Here is a 21859-nt window from a genome sequence, read left to right as displayed (position 1 = left end):
CTTGCTTTCAGTGTGTCGCCACTGTTTAGTATTGTCCCAATCTCTGGTTGTGCAGTCTTCTCCTTGGGGCTTTAGATAGAAAAATACATGCAAGGCTTTTGTTTTGTTTTTTTGTGTGAAACTTGCTCATTGTCATGAGTCAACCAGTGCATACAGAGTCATGCAATTTTAGTATGTTTTCATATTTTAATTGCAACTTTTATCAGTACCTAATACCGTTGCCTTTTACAGTGCAAAGTACCAGAGTAGAGTCTAGTATGAGCTAATCTGCTGAGGGGAAACAGTTCAACCTTTCTCTTATGGGATGAATATGAGTGGGACAGGACTGCAGAGTGACTGGGTGCAGACACTTGAGCAAACCGTGAGAAGCCAGATTTGACCATCAGTATTGCCCCACCATGACTGAGACGGGAGGGGATTCAGAGTGACGTGAGCGGTGTTTCTCCACAGTGGAAACTTCCATATAACACCCATCACATCAGCAGCGCCCATGTGGACAGAATGAGTGGAAGGAAAGTTCTGTGTGTCTATTATCTGCTGTATGGATGTTTTCCAACAGTCTGACATAACACGCACACTTATGTGCCACTCAGGTTTTACTGTATGAGACTTGTTCAAGGTGTTTTTGTTTTAAATTTCATCTGCAAGTGGAAATGTTCAATGCTACTGAACACTGAAGTTGTTCACAGGACTCTGGGCAGCCCTACGTAGCAGTCAGCAAGTGTGAGCAGCTTTGCAAAAGCAGAAGCTTTGGCATTTTGCTGGTATTGAGCATTGAAGCGTGCATTAACACAATGCAACAGTCTTCCCAGGGGTGGTTTTCTCCAGCAAATTCACCCCAAAGTCAGACCATGCAAAGCTAATAGAAGCAGCAAAAATCCCAAGAGCTCAATTTCAGCCTCTGCAAGGCCTCAGTTAGCATGTTGAATGTTAAAGTTCCTCACTGTACTTTGAGTAAAAGCCTGAACAAGTGTGGCTTGTTTTAGAAGGATTGCCAGGAGAAAACCTCTTCTCTCGAAAAAGAAGATGATAGCACGGCTTAGGTTTGCAAAGCTGCATCTGAAAAAACCACAAGACTTTTGGAATAATGTTCTTTATGCAGATGAGACCAAACTGAAGATGTCTGGCTATGATGCATAGGACTACATGTTTAGAAACACAGCAAATAATCAAAAGTACCTCAAATCAACTAAAGCTTGGACCAAACTGGGTTATGCTACAGGACAATGATCCTAAACAAAGCAGAAAATCTTCAAGCGAATGTTTTTGAACTATAACAAGAATCAGGCAAAACTAGCTGCCTGTAAACCTCAATGAACTAAGCAACATTGTAAAGAAGAGTGGGCAAAAATATCTCCACATCCATCTGAGAGACTGATGAAGTCATACAGTGAACAATTACTAAATTATCACTGATAAAGTTTGTTCTACAAGCTACTGAATTATGGGTTGCACTCAGGTTTTCAAAGGACTGCACAGAGCCATGTAAAATCTTTCTTTTGCTTGTGGTTACGTTGAATATAACCAAGATATATATCTGGAACTAAAGCATGCCCATAATGAAACTAGGATCCTTATGGTGATGCAATATAGCCTGCAAACTATTTAATACATAATACATAACATAATACATACGTTTCAGTCCATATAGTCAAATTTCATTTAACATTTTCAAACAAAAACAGTTCCTAAACTGATATATCATCAGGTTTCCAGAAATGTTCACAGCTTTCTTTCACAGTTATTTTGAAAAATTCTGGGAGCTCTATTTTATGATAGACTCCCTGATTAAATACTGTTGGTGTATGTAACGTCTTCAAAAGACACACACAAAAAAATAAATAAATTGTGAGAGGTTTCAGCCCTCCACAAGCACTGACCGAACTTTTAGCTGAAACACCTTCCCTAAAAACCAGCACCAGTACAGTCACTCGGCAGGTCTTTGTGTACTTCTCTTTATGCTACATGGAGCTTAACACTAATATTAAGCCCCCCTGGAGGTGGCCCACAGTGCTTCACAAGCTGGATGAAGACGAGCATAAAACCTCCAATAAACAGTTCTGTTCCAAACTGCCACAGCGAAAGTCTACAAAGAGTAAACAATGATTGTTTTTCCAGGGTGAAGCTTTACTTCACTAAGACAAAACTGTTCCTTTCTGATGACAGATACTGACGTTACGAGCAATGACAAGTAATTCCATGTGTTTGTATTTACACGAGACCACCAAGTTGATAATCTTATTGGCTGCAATTGGAAAACTTAATATCAAAGGTGACTTTAAACCTACTCAGGTGTTTTTCACTGTCCATGTGCCCTCGTTACATTGTATCCAAGTCTTTGTTAATGCTTAAGTTTGGTTTCACAGTTCCTGTTGAGCCCTTTTTGTTTGTTTTAAGTGTCTCGTGTACCACTATTTTATTGAATCAGAACATTTCAGTCCAACTGACATTCATCAGGTACAAAACGATGTATTAGAAGCCATATAAAATGCATACAATACATCATTTTGTACCTGTTGAAGGTCAGTTAAAAGCAATGTGACTTATTAAAAAAAAGTGGTAAGTAAGTTTGTAAAAATTCTTTCTCTCTCCTATGCATCTGTTGTTCATTCAGGTGTGCAGAGATTTTGAACCAGTTGTTTATTTTAAATGAAAATGGAGCCGTGACTCTTTCTAAATGCTACCTGACTGCTTCTTATTGACAAGAATGTGTCATATATGCATTTTAATTTCAACAAATAGTGAAATGGAGACCAGAATTAAGGCTTTGGCTACAACAGTTACGGAGCAGGCATCGATGACATCAAACACGACACTGATTAAAGCGATTTTTATTTCCTGTTGTGGACACAAACACGATCAGCTGCAGACACCACGAGTCATTCCTGTTATAATTCTTTGAAGTCTGCTTAAAGTCCGGCTGAAGGGCGTAGTTGCTGCATTGTAAAGTAACATCTCTGTAGATGTCTGCATGGAACCTTACGCTCAGTGTCTGACGATGAAAGCTGCATCACTCGGACCAGAGGGGATCCTAGCAGATGTGCTGAAACTGTAACACGCCCATAACTCAGACTGAGTATGCAAAGGGGGATTAATGTAGAGAGGGGGTTGCAAAGCAGCTTGCAGGTGCATCAGCAAAAGTAGGTGGGCTAAAGTAACTTATATAATACTCCCTGTGTGGGATTTGCCTAATGGGTGCGTAATAGGATATCAGATGATCTACCAGGATTAAGAGGAGGTAAATCAGATAAAATGAGTCCTCAATTCAACTCTTAACCAAATTGTACAGGTCACTCGTGCTCTTTTCTTCTTAAAGGACACATGAGGGCAACACATGGCACATTATATGTATATACTGGGGTACAGTGTTTTACAGACCACACTGAACACACCGTCCAGATGTGTCTCTCCAAACTGAAGTTATATTACTCTACTCTCGGTTAATGAGCCAACACACTTCATACCACCCGCTCTTCTTTTCAGAGCTTTGACTTCTCCTCATGATAAACTCGCACACTCCTTATAAATGCATTGTTTTAAAGGCACCTCTCAAATGTGTAGACAGATAAATATTTGGAGGTGAATCATGGGTGAACGAGTAATGAGTCAGACGTGGCTCGTGTTATTGTCTTACGCTCGGTACCACCAGGGGAGACGATGTGGTGGTCTGCACGTGTGACTTCAGTTTTCCTTCTGTGGCGTCTTTAAAAGCAAAAACATCTCATGTGGTTGTTCGTTCCAGTCAGACGTTTGCATCGAGCGCTGCCGTGCCTCAGGTTAAGACATAAACTTAAACATTACATTAAAAAAATGGCTTTCATGCACAGGACCTCACACACTCTATATGATCCTGAGCTTGGCATTGATATTGCCATGGGTTAATGCTTCTTGTGCCCAGTCTCAACAGACTGTAGTGGCACACACTGCTGTCTATGTTGTCCCAGAGATGGCAGCTGACAGCCTGTTTTAAGAGATTACAATGCTCCCCTGTAGAAAAGTTCTTAAAATTACATTTTAATTGAGGTTTGAGACTACTGGAGACACAGCAGTACCTTGTGCACACAAATATAATAATGTCGTCATGTATTAAGTCTGCAATTTCCAAGTTCCTTTTTTAACCGGGATATTTGAATTTATACGAACAGATTCTTTTTGTATACTCCTTTCCCCCCTCTGTTTAGGAGGTGCATTATTTGTTCTACTAACAAAAAGCAGGAAAAACCGGCCTGCTGTTAAACATTATTTAGTTTATGTGGAAAAGGAGTTCAGATGTGTCATAATTATCTGCAAATCATCTGTCTTCACTTTCATATATAAATGTTTTCCAGGGCATGGGTGCTGTATTTGCATTAGTGAGCACAGAAATTGAGTTTGTGTGTCATCAGCTTTTTTCATAGCTGTTCCTTGAACTGAAGAGAGTCGGTATGGAGAAAACACTGTTGTGTGTTTTTCAGTGGCCTTTTGTCTGAGCTGTTTAGAAAAGCATCCAAATTTGTAAAAAAAAAGCATCAGCAGCTGGTCTGGGAGACGGTTTGCTGGAGCTTAGATCCCAGGAGATCGTGGAGAAGGTGGAGAACCGGAGATAGTAAGATTATGAAGCATCCCACTGCCCTGGACCAATAGACTGCAGCCTCGTTATCCTGGATTTGGGAAAGAGGATTGACATGAAGGACAAAGTGGCAGGTTAAAAAACAAAAAGTAGGTTTTAAAGGATGATATGATAAAACCGCAGATGCAAAATAAAGGCTTAATATAAAAATAAATAAAATATAGAGTACACAGATAGACAGACTATACATAGAATGGACACTGGAGTAGACAGCCTGTTTTTAAATACGTGAGATATTTGGAAACACCTGAAATGTCAATAAAGAAAGCAGAACCATGACAGTCTATGTGTTCAGGGAATTGCCAACAGACACAGAACAAAGCTCTTCTTTACCCCCTGTCAGCTCAGTGAGCCAAATTCTGTCCACTCTGCTTTGTACAGCATCTTTAGCTCGCCTTGGCATACAGTTCCTGTCTTGTACATTACGTATTTGCCTATTTTTCATATTATCCAGGGTGTTCAACAAAAAAACCAAACAAACACAGACAAAAAAAGGTAACTGCCATGTTGGCAGGAAAAACATATCTAAATGGCAAATAGGAAAAATCCAGAAACGCAAAGAGCCAGCAGGAGAAAACAAGGACTACACAAGACACAGAAGAAGGGAAGGGGTAATAAAGAACCAGTAAACTTAATCAGACAATAAATAAAGTGTCAAAAGAACAAATGAGGGAAGTAAAACCCTCAAAAACCATGTGAGCATCTAAGCTTCAAAGTGAAATATTAAGTCAACTGAAAGAGGGACAAACTTAGATACAGACACAAGGGAACATAGAAAAAATAGCAATGGCAAAACAATAACTAAGGATACCAAACATCCAAGAATCAATATTCAGCCCCACGAAATAGAAAAAAAAACTAGGATAATAAGAGAGCCATGAATATTTACAAAGACTATGACAACAAGCTTTTAGCATTGCACCACATTGCATTTCATTACACTTTGCATTATAAGTGTGAATGTATAAGAGATTACTGAATCTTTGGCTCCTTATATGTGTTAACAGTGAAAACAGTAGAAGATTTGATTATCAATTAAAATGGTCGTGGATTGTGTGTGTGTGTGTGTGTGTGTGTGTGTGTGTGTGTGTGTGTGTGTGTGTGTGTGTGTGTGTGTGTGTGTGTGTGTGTGTGTCTGCATTCTCACCTAAAGGAAATTGAGCGAAATGGGCCTTTGGCTTTGCCCATTCAGACTGATGTGTGTTTTCAGAGGGCAGGACTGGCCAGTGGGAGTGTATAAAAGCATATAAAAGAGGCTGCGGTGCTTTAAGTACCAGACTTGTATTTGTCTTTCTGTACATCTCTTTCTTCTCTTTAAGTGCTGCTGGTTTTTGCACAGTGCCTCCTCCATCATGCTGGCTCGAGCTCTGCTCCAGACTTCGCTGGTTCTCTGGTTGGCTCAGCAAACTCTGCAAGGCGGTAAGAAACTCACGGGGCAAAGTCTAAAGTTTTATGAACTATTTTTCTTGGCCTTTTTTTTTTTTTTTCCGATTTGTAATGGTTTAGATCCATGAGCTTTAACACAAAAGTATTCATTCATGTTTTAATTATTGTGTTTGCTGCTTTAAAAAACATTACCTATAGGAATTGCACAAAGATTAATATAAGTCTAACAGGCATAATCCAACTTAATGTAAAGAAGTTACTAAATTTAGTTGGAAGAAAAATAATTTATGTTGATATTTAACATGATCTAAAGAAATGCTGCACAAAAATGCATTTTTATTTAGTCAAAATTGAATTCATTTTGTCTAGTGTCAAGATTAATTGTATCTTTAGCTGACAAATGAATTAGATCATATCATATTTTGGTCCAAGTTAAAGTCCCGATGAATCAGCATCTTTAGTGAGTCCCTCTCGCTCACTTGTTAGATCTCATCTCTTTGAGACTGAGGGGAGGACTGTATGGACTCTGGGCTCCAACAGCAGAGTCACCGCCAAGTTGCTTTGGTTTATATGATCTAATTTCACTGATTCAAAGGATGCAATGAAAAGGTGGCATAAGCAGGCAAAATGTCACATCCAACTGTGAGAAGAACTAACAGGCTCCACACTGGCGCTGTATTTGATCTCGTGCTCTGGTCGCATCAGTGGATATCTGTCTGTCTCGCACCTTTAGTCCAATCAGGTTCCACTACTGATGTAATCCTCAACTGACATCTAAACTGTAATTCCCACAGTTTTAAGGTCATCTTTTGAGTCTCCTACACAGAGATAGTGTTGGCATAAAATTAAAAATTTAGATTAATAAAAACAAATAATGCTTTTGTTGAAGGACCTCTAATGTCCTTTAAAAAAAAGTTCATGCAGTAAATCTGTGAAACAAATATGTATTTTACAGTTATGCATATCATATTTTCCTTATCTGCATTTTTTAATCAGTTGCATAAAGTGAAAATAGCGAGGCGAAAATATCCCAATAGATATCCTGATATTTGTAGGTGAAATATTCATATCCTGTCGATAAAACATTTTGTAGTTGTTCTTTTTGTTTGTTTTTTGTACATATGTGGCTACAGACTCTCACCATCTTCACTCACTTTTATTATAAGTTAGATTCATTAGAAATATAAGTATAATTAATTATAAATCACAGATTCATTAACTAACACAACACAGCAGTATTGTTATCATTACACTGTTTGATAGGCTGTAACCATGGTGACTGTGAAAAACTGTTCACATTTTTTTAATGTTTCAGGGGTTAAACCTCAAAGTGTTTCCTGGGGGAGAGTGCTTCCAGCCAGAGGTATTTATACGTTTTTAAATAGTTTGAAGTTATTTCAATGTTTAATTCATGTTTTAAAAACAACAACAACACAGACTGTATATAAAGGATGGACAGCCACTGTGACATCATTCTGTGATTTTGAACTCCAAATGTCTTAAATCATCAGTATCGCTGCAATGCACGGACACATTTTATATGATAATTAGTGCTAAACAACAGACCAATAATAATTTAGCACAAACAAATTGTTAAAACTCGCAAAAAATTGTCAAAATTTCTTGGATGGTCTGTATCACAGCGCAGGTCTTAATATTTGTCAGATAAATCCATTAAAAATGCTGCAAAAGGCACCAACAGTGTAAACATGATGGAGTTCAGTGACTCAAATTAGCGGCACTAAGGCCCATCGTTGGAAGCCACGCCCCTATGTGTTGGGCGAGTTATAAAAAATTGATACAACTCTGTTACAAAGGGGGAAACTATCCATTTAGATCAAAAATAACAGGTTAAATACACTGTTTCCTTAAACTCTGAAATTTTCTTATGTGCCTTTAACTGTTTCCCGGTTTTGTGTCTTTTTTTGTTTTGTTTTATTGAGGTGTGGGAATTGGCGGCGTGAAACCTGGAGGTAAGTCTTTCATACAGCATACATTAGCAATGTTCTGGCTGATTTGTGTCTTTGGATGCACAAATGTACATATTGTAGCCGATTCCTTCAATGGGCATTAACTCTATGAGTGACTAGGGCTGCTAAATAAAGCAAAGTGTAAAATAATTTTTCTGTTTCCTCTCAGTTACTGGTGCCCTTGGAGCACTGGGTAGCCGATATGGCAACAAAGCAATGAAGACTGGAAGTAGGTTTAATCTGCTTGATTTTCTGCCTCTTATGTCTCTTTAACCATACAGAGGGGATATATAAACTTTTACTTTGTTAAATATTTCAGTTGGACGTTATCCTGCAGCCCAGCTTGGTGTTGGTGAGCAAATCAAACATGCAAAAACAATTTGTCCTGTATAAAAGGGATCCATCACACAGTTTTTAAAAATGTTTTTGACCATGATATTACTTGGGATTTACTATGCACAGAAAGATTCTGTTGACGCACCTGGTGTAAAAACTATATTCTTTAACTATAACTTTAACTATATTCTGTATATGTATTATTTTCATTGTGCCCTCAGGAGGTTACAGATCTCTTGGATTAGGAGGAAGAGCAGGTCTGATGCAAGGTGGATATGGAAACCAGGGAGCCTATGGTACATGGTCAAACCCTCACAGCATACTTTTTCATTTTTTTCTCTTGGTTGTGGTCAGTCTAGTTCATGAAATAAATAGTAGTTTATTAAAAATGTATGATAAATTTTCCCTGTGACTTTAGGTGCCAGTCTGGGCCCAGGAATGGGGCTGGGGGCTGGGCTCACAAACGGACTGGGACTGGGATTGGGCCAGGGAGGAAAACGTGGTAAGACTGATATATATAGAAAGACTTAATAGGCCCTATTTATATATCTTCTTATTTAGGGAGCCATTTACTTAACTTTGTGTTTTTGTTATTGGTCGTTATTTATTACTCGAAATAAATAACTATGTGTGCTGTTTACATGTGTTACATATGTCAAGGTTGTTGAAACTTTACCCTCACTGTTCTGATTTGCTAATTAGCTTAATCATTTTTTTTACTCTTATGATTCATCATAATAATCATATTAACAATGCGACCAATTATTTTCTCAGTACTTAAGATATTAAGCCTCCCAGTGTGGTCTGGTGCAAGATTGGGGTTATTTTTAGTTGCGCTCACACCTAGCAGCAGAAATCTTGGCAGCCTGTATTGCATGCAAATCCTGGCATTAAACCAAGAAGGCTAAGATGCAACCAGTTTTGTGAAAGGATGAACTGCTACAACTCACGTCACACCTTTTACAGATATTACACAGCAAGGATGAGGATGAATCTAACAAACGGTTGGATAGCAGCTGCAGGGATCTTTGTAAAGAAATATTAACTCTGTGTTTTTGTGACTTTTCAGCTTATGGTGCTGGCTTGGGAACACTTCCAGGTAAACACTTTTGTTTCCTTGTGCTGTATGCACAAATGAGAGTAAAGAAATTGGTTTAATAAACACAATAAGTTGGACCCTGTCAACCTGTCAGTGAACATGGTATATGGGGAAGACTGCATCTCAGCTAATGGATTATGTGTCCTTGTAGTATTGAGAGAAACCCAGGATGTCAGTGACGTAACCCCAGTGCTGATTTATTTAAAGATGAGCTGTTTTTGTTTCCTTGCCAGGATATGGATCTTTAGGGGGCATTGGCTATCTTGGAGCACGACCAGGTAAGTGATGAACTATGTTTCATGTGATGTCCTGTTCTTTTAGCTTTGAACTGTTTTAGGCCTGTTGCCAGACTTGATGCAGAGGCATGCATAAACATCAGCCTTATCAAGCTGATCAGCAGAGATTGTTTCTCAGAAGCTGTCTTAATACATTATACAGTACAATAATAATACGCCCACATCTGTGACACAAGCACTTTGCAGAGATTGTATCTTTGCAAAAAAAAAAACCCCTCCAAAACTGTAATACACTGGCCTGCGATGCTGCTGTTATCAGTGACATCTGCTTTATGGGTTTCACCCATGCAGGTGTAAAATCTGTGGTGTTTCTGTGTAATCAGTCTGTCTTCATCTTTGCTGACTTGTGATTCACTGCTATTGATGTTGATTTCATGTCTTTATGTGCATGAAAACAGATCATCTGTATCTATTTTACTATCATCTGAAGCTGGTCTGTTTTATTTTGTGTGCACAGTTCATCGTGTCTATCGGTGTTTCATCTCGACTGCATGTTGCATGACTTCCTGGCTCTTTCAGCCTAGTGTTTCGAAACCAGATGTCATGAGAAAGCTCTGACTGAGATCACCCCATGCTCATTGGCTGATGACTTGTGGCTGACATGTTGTTAGCCAATGACTTGTCCTCGTTTGTGGTTGTTAGAACAGCAAGAATTTACTAATTAAAATACATGTTTTAGTCACCAAGGGAGCAAATGATTGAGGGCCATTTTCCCATAGACTTTTTTGTAACCCTAAGCTTTTATGCAACCAGAAGCATCACTGCCAGGTATTAGAGGTATTAGAAAGAATGCAATTTCAAGACACTTCCACATTGGCTTCCTTCCCCTCCACCACTCCAGCCCCCACCTGTGGGCTACTTATTATTCCTTATGGTGCACACACATGGTTTAAAGGCAAAATAAGAAATTACTCACACTCACACTTTATTTGTTTTTTGCCTTTGAGACATGTTATAAAACTGTTTGGTGACTCTGGTTCTGGCTCATAGTAAATGTAAATATGCTTGTAGTTTAAACACATATTATGAGTAAAACCTCACTTTAAGAATCAGAAAAATTTCAGTTGCTTTTGCTGTGGACTGCAGGCTTCTGCTTTCATGCCCACTCAGCTCCGTTGTTGTGTGTCATACACAGATGTTGCTCGAGTCAGGATATCCTTTTGTCTTGTGCTTGAACGCTGGTGTGTTTTTTGACATTTCAACAATTTGTCATGGAAACAATGTGTTGTCATGTCACGTTTTATGTGCTGGTGTCATTACTCTAAATGAATGTGTAAGTCTGTCTGAGTTCCCACTGATTCTATCCTTGGTTTGGTTATGATTTTTCTGTGGATGCTCCGATTTATATTACAAACTTCAAAGAAAGGCTTGAAGTTTGCTGCTGCAGTGTGCTGCTGGACCTCAAAGAAACACTGTTGTCTCTGAGGTGAGATGAAGTTGTGAATGCATGCTGATATCTCTCTGCCAGGTGTGTCTGCAGAACATTTGGTTGGACCTGAGATGGCCAGTCAGGGTCAAGCTGTTCAAGATCTTAAACGAGAAAAAATCAGAGGTCTAGAGTCGTTTGGAAAGCAGGGCCGAATGCACGCACCTGAAATACCTGACATGAGGAAGGGCAGTACACTCCGCCCCACCACTCCTGAACTACATGCAGGAGAGGAGGTCAAAAGCTTTGATTCAACAGTCCAGTCATCGAGTCTTGGACACACAACACCTACTGATCAAGGACAAAGTAACCACCCTGCAATACCCAAAAGAAAGATGGCCCCAAATCATGATGCCATTTTGGGAGCTGGAGGTCCGAGAAGACAACTGCCTGTTGATAAAGACAACATCCAAAGTCTGGGTTCTTATTCATCTCAGAGTGCCCGAGACTATGATTCATCCAAACGTGAAAATCAGCGAGTGGAAAACTGTGGATCCCCTATTAATTTGTCTGATGTACTAGAAAACAATCGCTTAGGTTCAGGAATTCAAAAGGGTCAAAGTTCAGTGGCTCAGCCGCATGTTGGTGAAGAACTCAGACATCTTGGTAGCACGACGTCACAAAAAGAAAAAGACAAAACCTCTCGACTACCTTTTTCAGAAGCTGAGGATGTAAGAAGACATATTTACGCGACTCCACTGGATCAGAGAATAAGAGATTATTTCTCTGCTGTGGCAGACAGGCAGCGCGTCAAAGGACTTTTAGCTGAAAACGCAAATGGAATCAGAATCCGTGGGACTGTTACGGTACAAGATGGCAGATATAGTGCTGCAAACCTTCCAGCAAAAGGAGGAAGGCGCTATGGAGCAGTGATCCCAGGTACTAGTGGAACCCTAAGTGTAGGCAGTGCCTCTAATAGAGCAGATGGACAGGAAGCTCCAGGCTTTATTGGAGATGGTCAGAGTGCTAAACAGAATTCCCAAACTGAACATGATGTCAAAAAGCCAAAAGCCCTCCCTATCCCAGGGCAGACTGGGAGGAATGCCCAGACTCCAAGTAAGAGCAAAGCTTTTTCACCATCTAAATGTCTTTTTTGATTCATATCTGTCTGTCTGTCACATCTGCCATTTCTGTGGTCCGTTCTTGAGATTTTTGAGAAACAATTTCATATTTCTGAGACTGGCTTTCAGATTGTTGTTTGTGTGATGTCTATGCTTTTAAACAGAGTTTAGTTTCCTCCACTAGTTGGCACTGAGACTTTTGCTGTACTAGTCAAACAAAACACTTTACCAAGTTAGCCTTTTAAACTAGTGACTCTAATTGCCAGTATAGTTCTGCAAAAATCCAAGTTCAAATTTTTTGGCTTAAAAAAGTTGAACTAGTCAAACAAAAGAAGCACTTTTGAAAGGTTTTCCCTCTTCTAATGTGATCAAATGTAAAATTCATGCTGAAAAACTAGCGACAGAGCTGTTTTCACCCCAGTGACACCTAAATATTTTAATGCGTTATGATTGAGTAGCCAAGTGTATGCAACCAAAAACTATCGAAGCTATTTAATGATGGTCAAACCCTGCATGAAAGCAGTCAAGCTTTGGCCAGAAAACCTTTTCTCAACTAAAAGTGTCGTTTTTTCCAGATGCTCATATTTAGTTTGCAAATTAACCAAAAAATAAATAAACAAATCAGACTGCATTATATATAACACACAATAATTACATATTAACATGATAAATATAAGCTGCAAGGCAGTGGAGCAATCGCCTTGGAAAACCTTGAATCATGACTTCTAACCTCGGTTTGGTGAAGGTTTGTGATTTTGGCTTTCAGCTCTGATGCACCTTCAGGTCTGTTTGGATATCTTTGCATTTTGTAGGAAAGTCAAAACACATGCAGTGCACACCTCTTGAGCCATAGTAAGCAGCTGTTTGCTATCTTAGTAGCTTAGTTCTCTTGGGCTGCAGTTGCCAGCGATACTGAAAATAGTCAATCTGGGCATTGCACTGAGGGAAATTCAAGACTTAATCACTGGTGAGAGCAGTGATCATTGATCAGATTTTAGTTTCCATGTTCAAATCCAGAAGCTGCTGCAACAGCAACAGAATATAGTGATGTAAGTAGCTGATAATATCACAGGAAGTCTCTTTGTGCATTGCTATTTCTGTAAGTGTTTCCAATTATAGTTACACCTAATTTATGATCGTTTAGCACGACACAAAACTGAAACCAGTGTGGCTTCAGCCTGATTTTTTTTATGCTAATGTGCATTCCAGTGAGAGATTTGCATTGTTCTTGGTAACAGGCTTCTGATCATACTACATCGAGTGCTGGGAGGAGCTTTGAGTTGTTCATTTGTTTTTATGTTTTCTCGTTTTGTATCAAATTTAACTCTAAAACAATATATGTCACATGTACATTCTTCCTTCTTACAGCCTGGTTTTGTGTGTGGTTTACTGTCTGTGTGTAATAATATTGCTGGAGTCTTTATTAATCAAATTAGACCATATCTAAACTCATATTTATCCAGATTGGAACCCAAGAATGTATAACTTGTTTTGCTGGGAGCAATAGTAAAACATAAAACATAAAAAATCCCAAATACCTCAGTCTCTCATCTGGGTATCTGTGACTTAGGGAGTGATTTTAGGTGGTCGTTGTGGTTTTTAGGACTCTCCCAATACATAAAAGTCTAACAAAGATGAAGACATTTATGGCCTGATGAGGTTGAAAAAGCGTTCCATAACTGTCTTTATTATGTAAGGAAAGGAAAAGTGAAGTGCGTTTAGCCTAAAGTAAATCTCGGGTGATTTTGCTGAGCTTGTTTACCTTCTCCTCAGGTTATGCTGGTGGAGCAGGAAACTACATGGGAGCAAGCCTGGGCGCTTTGGGTTATGGAGCAGGTAATGCTGGGCAATGACACATAATGCATGAAGACTAGCTGCTGTTTTTAGCAGATGGAGAGGTAGGTTTACAACTTTGGTAAAGACTTCCGATGTGCTGCCAGCAGGGTTGGGACAGGGAGCGTATCTGGGTGGAGCAGCTGGAAAACTTGGAGGTATGCATGTAAATTTTCCTTATTTTGTCTTTTCTTTGCTTGGAGATAAGAAATTATGTTTTGCATCTCATATTCTGTGTTTCTTCCTGTTCGTCTGAAATAAATTTTACATTTTAGCTGCTGCTGCACTTGGGCAGGGTGGTTATCCCCAAGGTGTTGCAGGAAAGTCGACTGGTAAGGCTGTAACATATTTATTTGGTCTCTGTCGGCATCATTTCCCCAGGCTTCACTGAACAGTTTAAAACTTTTAGCAGAATGCTTTCTTGGCCTGCTAGATAATAATTTGGATGCAATTTGAAAGCACCTTTGGGTCACAGTTACACTATCTGAACCAAATTACTAGGCCAGCTTACCCGTTACACCTACAGGAGCTGCTCAGCCATAGACACCCAGGACATGAAGATCCCGGCACAAAGTTTTTGTGTCGCTCTTCATTCCAGAGGAGGTTTGGACCACTGTAGTTACTGAGTCAATAGAGATGTGGTGATGTTTATTCAAAGATCAAGAGGTGTGGCCCTATCCTTGTATGCATGGAACACATGTAGGCAAGGAAAAACATTTCTGGTGGAAGCTTTCTGGTCTGGTTTATAGTCTGTTTTCACACCAAATTCTGTTGGCCAGTCACAGTTGCACAGTCTTTGGTTATATGCAGGTAAATAGTTCAAGTATAAAACAAAAGAAAACGTGCATTTGCTGACATGCAAGCTGCTAGCCACTGACAATGATCTCACGGACATGCCCCCAAACAGGCCGTTGTCTCACCAGACTAGCCAGTAAATGCTTGATAAGAAAATACGAAGTAATTTGCCTACTCGAATTTTGTTTTTAAGGAAGTGAATAGAGGTAAGGCCTCAAAGCCAGACAGCACAACTCCTACTTTGCCTTGTAAACCAATCATTTGCTTGTCAGTTGTATGTGAGGAGGTAAAGAAAAAAATCTCTACCTTACATTCAAGGTCACACCAGAGGTTTCCTTTCAGATGAATGATTAAAAAGTAAGAGACAAAAACAAGTAAAACAATCAACGTGTCAGCCATCTTTAAACTGTCCTCCTGTTAATATACAGTTGTTCTTTTTTACATGCAAGAAAAAAGACTTATATTTATGTAAACTTCAGTCATGTAAATCTATATAGAGACTTAAATCTATACATCATACTCATCATCCCATTAAGTAAACAGTGAATGTGTGTTATTACAGGTTATGGTGATGGAGCAACAGGATATCTTGGTGCTGTGGCAGGGAACGGCTTGGGTAAGTTCAGCAAGTTAGAGAAGTATACATCAAAGAGTATTTACACTGAGGAAAACTTTAACCTGCACTGGCAGAGAATCATTCGTCACTCTGCTTGGTGTCAAAGACAGCCCGCATCCAAGCTCCCACTGACCGAGCTGTTGATATTCAGTCAAGATGGACTTTTTCTTTGTTGCCGTTACTTTTGTGTTTCACCGTAGGCTGAGGTAGTTTTGCAAAAGCTTTGTCTAGCACGATCACAGACTTGAATTTTTTCCCCTCTCTTTCATGTATAACTGCAATCTTTTAAGTGCTTCAACATCTCTCCTCTCAACAGGTTACGGGAATGGTGACGGCTATGGAGCTGGTGAGTGAAGCCTGAATATTACTGGAGCAAATTGTGGTGTGAAAGTCAGTCTAGCTCTTGACATATACAACATAATTAGTGCTAATTAGTACTATGTTTCAGACCTTGCTTACCCTGCAGAGTTAGCCGATGGTGCTGAGAAAAAAGCAGGGAAGAGTGAAGGTAACAGTTCTGAGGAGCGATAACCTGCTTAAAAAACCCGTGAGGAGTGATGGCACTAACCTTTAGAGGCTTAACCCATGATACTGGATAGCTTGACAAAAGTAGATGTCAATAGAAACGGCTTCCTCTAATATGCTCAGTGTGATTTTTTTATCCACTGGGTGTAGCTATTGTCTCTGATTTATTGAAGCTGACCAGTTAAATCTGGTGGTTTCTGCCCTCCTGCTCTCGTAGATGCTTTTAAAACTAACAATTAGTTAATCAGTTGAATCGATTAATGACACAAGAATGTTTGACCTGCGTGTTTATGTTTGTCTTTTTTCAGCCCTCAGTCCTGGAGGCTATGCTGGACAGGTCCAGGGGGGCTATGGTAGGAGATTTAAGGAAACTCTCTCACATAAACCAACAAAAGTAAACAGAAGGGCTCAAAAGCATTCGGTTATAGAATATAAAGCATCTGTTCTCCTCCAAATCTGTTTGAATTTAATTTCAAACCAGTAAACACCCTGCATGGAACATAAGCCTTGCATTTATCAGCAAGGAGTGATGCCTACATGTGCTTTCTGCGACGTGTGAAGTCTTGACTCAAAAAGCCCTCTCGTCCTCTTTCAGGAGCACTTGGGGCAGGCCTGGAATCAACTGGTGGCAAATATGGTGAGCAACGGTGACAGCACCTCGCCCTTCAGTCATGCTATTAGTCAGGCAACTGTCAGTGTGGGTTTCCACACGTGACTCAGACTATAGTGGTGGAGAGTGCACAGCTTGCTGATTAATCATGGAGGTTGAAGGGTGAAGAGAGAGCGATGACGATGTATGAGTCAGATTGACCATTTGATTTTCTTCTTTCCCCTGCAGGAGGAGGAGCTGCTCAGGCTCCTTATGGTAATGCCCCAGTGCTTCCTGCTGGACTGGAAGGTAGTAGATACATGAGCTTGATATCATAGCTGCAACAATAATCATTGCAAAATACCTGTGCCACACAACATTGTATATTATATCAAACTTTTGCACATCATAAAAGCTTCTCCATACCATTAACAGGTAGTGTTACACTTTTTCAGATCAGTGCATCACATTAGTTACACTCATAGGAAGATATTGTATGTCCTTTCACGCTACACTAAACACTTGCAGGATATTGTCTATATAGAGACATTTTTGTCCTGCACTAAAGAGGTTTTTTCTTGTCAAAAGGTACGAAATAACAGGAAAATGCTCATATTTTTGTAATATAATGTAACACAGACTCAGTAACTTTATTACAAGCAGATGAATGCGGCTTATTCTGAGTCCTGCAGATTAAATTTTTTTTATTAATCATAGACTGTAGATAAAAGATGGAAATAGATGTAGCCACCCATTGTTTTCTGAACCCATTTTGAAGTCTCAACATTAGCATTGTCCCCATGTTGGTGTTTTGGGGCCAGAAGCTAGGTTATAAGCTAATGCTAAGCAAGCATAGCTTAGAAACTAAATAAGTACACAGGCAGGTATCTGTTTATTAGTGCTAAATAACAGGCTAATGAAACGCTAGAAATTATTATTATTAGACTTATTGGACCAATATAATTAATTCTGCAAGTTATACATTTTTAAAGCGAAATCTATTAAAATTACTTCAAGAAAACAATCCTGTTAGCAGAGATGAGGCTCAGTAGGCAGCTAACTGCTACAGCCAGCTATCATGATATCCACCTGTCAATCAAAGTGACCATACACTGAACTTGAATTCATTCATTCAATTTTATTGCATTTTATATCACCCAAATGTGCCACAGCCATCTCAAATACCTATATATTATACGTTAAAGACCCTACAGTGTTAGAAATATACCCCAATAAGCACATGATCCCCCTTTGAGCAAGCACACGGCATCAATGGGAAGGAAAAACTCTCTAAATATTAATAAATTTTGCACGTCTGAGTTGTAAGACAAGCACGTAAAATGTAAAATTTTGGTAAAGTTGTTCTACAGCCAAGCAGACAATACTACAGCAGTCGGCCTGCAGTAAAAATCACGATTACTCACCATTTTTTCATGTTATTTTACATTTGACATAACATTAATGTTTTCACAAACAATTTTTTATTGATATTTTATGTATTTAAGAATAAGAGTAAAATTCTGTAAAATGTATTTGATAAAATCATTTAAATTATCTTTTTTTTTTTACAGTGTACTTTACATTTCTTGATCTGGGCATGAGGGGATGATTTAGATGTAGAGTTCAAAACTGTTGAATTTTCTGCTTTCAAATTAGGCTTTTTTTTTTTTTTTTTAAATTACAGTCCAGTGGTACTGCTACTGGCTTCAGTTGCTTTGTACAGACATGGGAAAGGTATTGATTGCCTAGTCTAGAGCGAATAAGCCTTTATCTGAATGGTTTCAACTGTTAGGGCAGCAGCTGCAGCAGTGTTTTAATTAAGATGAATGACTGGGTAACTGCTGTAAACTGCAAGTATGAGTATAGTAATAGGAAATAACTCAATAATCATAGAAAGTCTGTTCATATATGAAGATCGTAGGCTTCCCCTTTTGTCTTCGAGTCATTTTGCATCTTGTTATATGAGGACGCTTTTCACTTCACTATAAATTTATAAAGTGAAAAATCCAGTCATGCAGGTTATTGGGACATCATCTTTGTTTGAGGGGTCTCGAAATGCTGCATAAACAATGATCACGCAACCAAAATGAAACTGGCCTAGCCCCAGCCTTGGTATACTTGTTAGTATAAAGTATATAAACTAATAAATCAACAAGGCTTACAATTTTCTCATTTTGTCACATCCTGTCAGTTTATCACAGTATTAAAGCTCAGTGAACTGTTAAATAGTCACATTTAACCAATTTCTTTCATTGCCCACAGGTGATGGCGGCTATCCGTATGCTGCACAGCAGCTTGGTCTTGGTGCTGAAGGTGCTAAATCTGCAAAATATGGTGAGAAAAAAAGTGTGAGAAACTCTAAACTCTAAAGTTACCATGCGGCCAGATAAACTGTGTCGTTTTGGTTTTCTTTTTTTCTAGTTCAGTACCAATGAGGTCAAAAGCCTCAGAGATAGTGAAAAATAAAACTCATCAGAAGCATTGTGAGTGCAGATAAGCTGCAGGGCTGTTTCTATGTGATGCTGCCTGATATTGACTCTTTATTGTTGCCCCTTTTCTGTGCTGTTTCAGGCCCTGGTGCAGGATATGGAGCTCAACAAGCAGGTTCAATTTAATGCACTCTTTCTCTCAAAGTACTTCCAGTGTACTCCTAAATTCTCAGAGCGTACTCCAGGCATGTTTGCAGATACGTACGTCCCCAGTCCTGGCCTTAAAAGTGTCATTTCTGTTGTGTGTGTTTTATTAGGGTTCGGTGCACAGCTAGGGCCAGCTCAAGATGCTTTGGGTAAGAAAACCACCGACACTTCCTCATTTGTGATGAGCTACCACTACTGCTGCTTCTGGTTACCTTATTAGTCACGTCGTTTTGCACAATATCGCAGCACAACAGACAGCATACAACAGATGTTACTGTGCTGAAAAATGCCTTCATATGTAATAATCACGTGATTTTGCAGGAGTCAAAATATTAGTGTCCTTTACTTGGATTCTTTTTAAATAAGAATAGAAACACAAATGTGATGCAGTTTAAAAAAACCTTATTCACTGTTATTCTTTTTACTTAAGTAGCTTGCACACTAAAAGTGCAACTGCATGTATTATGCATTATATCCCTCTTTAGGAAGGGTATGTGACCTGCATAGTGTGATAGCTAAGTCCTCTAATGCTACTTTTTTGCCAGGTTTAACACATAGCTGTTAGATTTCTTTGTCTCAATGTAACAGTTTCGTTTTTAGTGAATTTGTAACACTGACCTGTGCCGATTGCTTAACAGGAGAGCAGACTGGCAAATATGATCGAGTGAATGCTGCCCTGGGTAACGGATACAAAGGTGAGAAATAGTGCACGAAGGTCTGGTTAACTAATAAAGTGGAGTTAATACACTTTTTCTTGTTTTCTATCATATATTTACTGTTACAGTCATATTAAACATGGTCAAAATAATGAAGTCAGTGAATGTACAAGTAATCCCTGTGAGTCAAAACCTCAGGTTTCCCGCTGGTTTGTGAGAATTTTTTTCTACTCTTTGATCTGTGTGATGTCAGAGAGTGGATATTCCCAGTATCGTCATCTGCTGTTGCCAGTGGTTGTCAGCTAAAGTTGGCTTAAAGCCAGAGGAGCGCCTTCTCGTCCTGGCATGTGCTATCATGTCCTTTGGCAACTGAGCGATAACAACAACTTTGTTGAGATCTTCAGTCTGCATTAGGTCGCTTGAGTTGTCACACGTTTGACTATAGTTAGTGTCCCTTTGTCTGACCTTTTTCTCTTAGAGATATATATTTAGTTCATTTAGTTTATTTCACACACTGAAATTAAGCTACCAAATACTACTCGCTTAGTCTTAGGGAGTGAAAAAAAATGGTTACACTCAGATAGAAAGGCTGGTTTAGGTACCTCTTCAGAAAAGGGCTGCTCACTGAACAATAATAGATTGACAGACCAGTCTTACTAATGCCATACCTGTGGCTAACTGACAAACCAGACAGGAAAACGAGCCCATCCGCTTGCTATCTAGATTTTCTGTCTGCCACTGGCAGCCAATAAGATATAAATTGGCTTAAGTGGACGGTGGCCTTTAAGGCGGAGGTGGCTAAAACTGCTTCTTCTGCTGTTTTCAAACATACACTGCTGCTCTGAACTATACTGAGACAGAGGCGAATCACCACTTTTCTTCTACGTCTTGTGAATGCTTTCAATCTAGCACTCACACACATTCACTCTCCAATAAACACATCTGAACTTGGGGTTCAGTATTTTACCCAAGAATACTTTGGTCCTCCTGAGCTACAGTATGCTGTCCTATTGTCCTATTACCCAAGCCTCGCTGCCACCATCACGTGTGTCACCTCTTGCATGTTTACCCAGAAAGCTAAACCACAAGCCGTATTCGAGAGTGTATAATGTTTATTGCTGGGTGTTGCATGTGAAAAAGAACAGCTGCGCAACAAAGTCTGAACCTGCTTAGTTTGTAACGGTACAAAGGTCATGGGTGAAAACTTTAGCTGTTAGACAGTGGATGAGCACCAAGGTAAAGCACAAGATACATAAGGATTATTTCGAACTGTGAATTATGCAAAGCTACTCTAATAGAGTCCAATAATAACCTTAAGGGAAATGGGCACAATAATTCCCTTTATTGGTATCAGAATCAGAATATTTTATTGTCATTAAGACAAAAGCAAATGCCATCCCATTCAGTGCAAAGAAAACTGTATAACTATTCGTAAACTTGTATTCTATGTACAAGAAAAGAAGTTTTAATAAAGAGAGTATAAAATTATGAATAAATAAATCTGTACACATATGTTTATGTTTGTGATTGAGTCATTATTAATTATCGTTATTGAATATGTAGGTTTATATGGGTTTGAATGTGAAAATTAGACATAGGATGGGCTTGTTTTGTACATTTTTCACACATTTTTTGTGTGATTAATGATTCTATTCTGTATTAATGATCTGTATGCTCTCCCCTTTTCCTCTGTGTCTGTGTCTAACCAGGCTAATTCTCACGACGTTGACCTCTTCAAGTGGATCATTACCATAAAGTGTTCAGTCCAATGAGGTTGCAGAGCTTTTCTGTGTGATTTACTCTACTTTGTTATGTTGTCATGTCTGTATGTCTTTTGTTTCATTCTTCTCATCCACCTTGTCCTTCTCTGTGAACGGACATCTGTAAACCAGATGTCTGTCTGCTTGTCTCCCTCCTCTCAAACCTGCAGCACCCATGGGTTTGTTCCTGGCAGTGCTAAAAAGGCTTGGTGGTGATTGATAAACATAAATGGATGTGAAATGCAAGAAATATGTCCCTTTGTTTT

General features: G+C 39.1%; 1 protein-coding gene across 1 annotated transcript; it reads left to right on the top strand.

Moving 5' to 3' along the window:
- Positions 1-5929: 5929 nt before the first annotated feature.
- Positions 5930-21653, top strand: LOC146388125 (uncharacterized). The gene is made up of 23 exons (XM_084924839.1): positions 5930-6028; positions 7311-7358; positions 7939-7968; positions 8135-8194; positions 8285-8317; positions 8523-8597; positions 8720-8803; positions 9371-9400; positions 9634-9678; positions 11144-12178; positions 13957-14019; positions 14127-14174; positions 14292-14348; positions 15374-15427; positions 15744-15773; positions 16261-16305; positions 16548-16589; positions 16791-16850; positions 18804-18875; positions 19113-19145; positions 19288-19326; positions 19816-19872; positions 21543-21653. The coding sequence occupies exons 1-23, from the start codon at positions 5962-5964 to the stop codon at positions 21545-21547; spliced, it is 2112 nt and encodes a 703-aa protein (XP_084780965.1). The 5' UTR covers positions 5930-5961; the 3' UTR covers positions 21548-21653.
- The last annotated feature ends 206 nt before the right edge of the window (positions 21654-21859 follow it).

The sequence above is a fragment of the Perissodus microlepis genome, chromosome 4 (assembly GCF_051167445.1).
Source record: "Perissodus microlepis isolate ML-2025 ecotype Zambia chromosome 4, ASM5116744v1, whole genome shotgun sequence".
In the NCBI taxonomy this organism is placed as follows: domain Eukaryota; kingdom Metazoa; phylum Chordata; class Actinopteri; order Cichliformes; family Cichlidae; genus Perissodus; species Perissodus microlepis.
The sequence above is the reverse complement of the archived record's forward strand: the minus strand, read 5'-3'. Positions and strand labels throughout refer to the sequence as shown.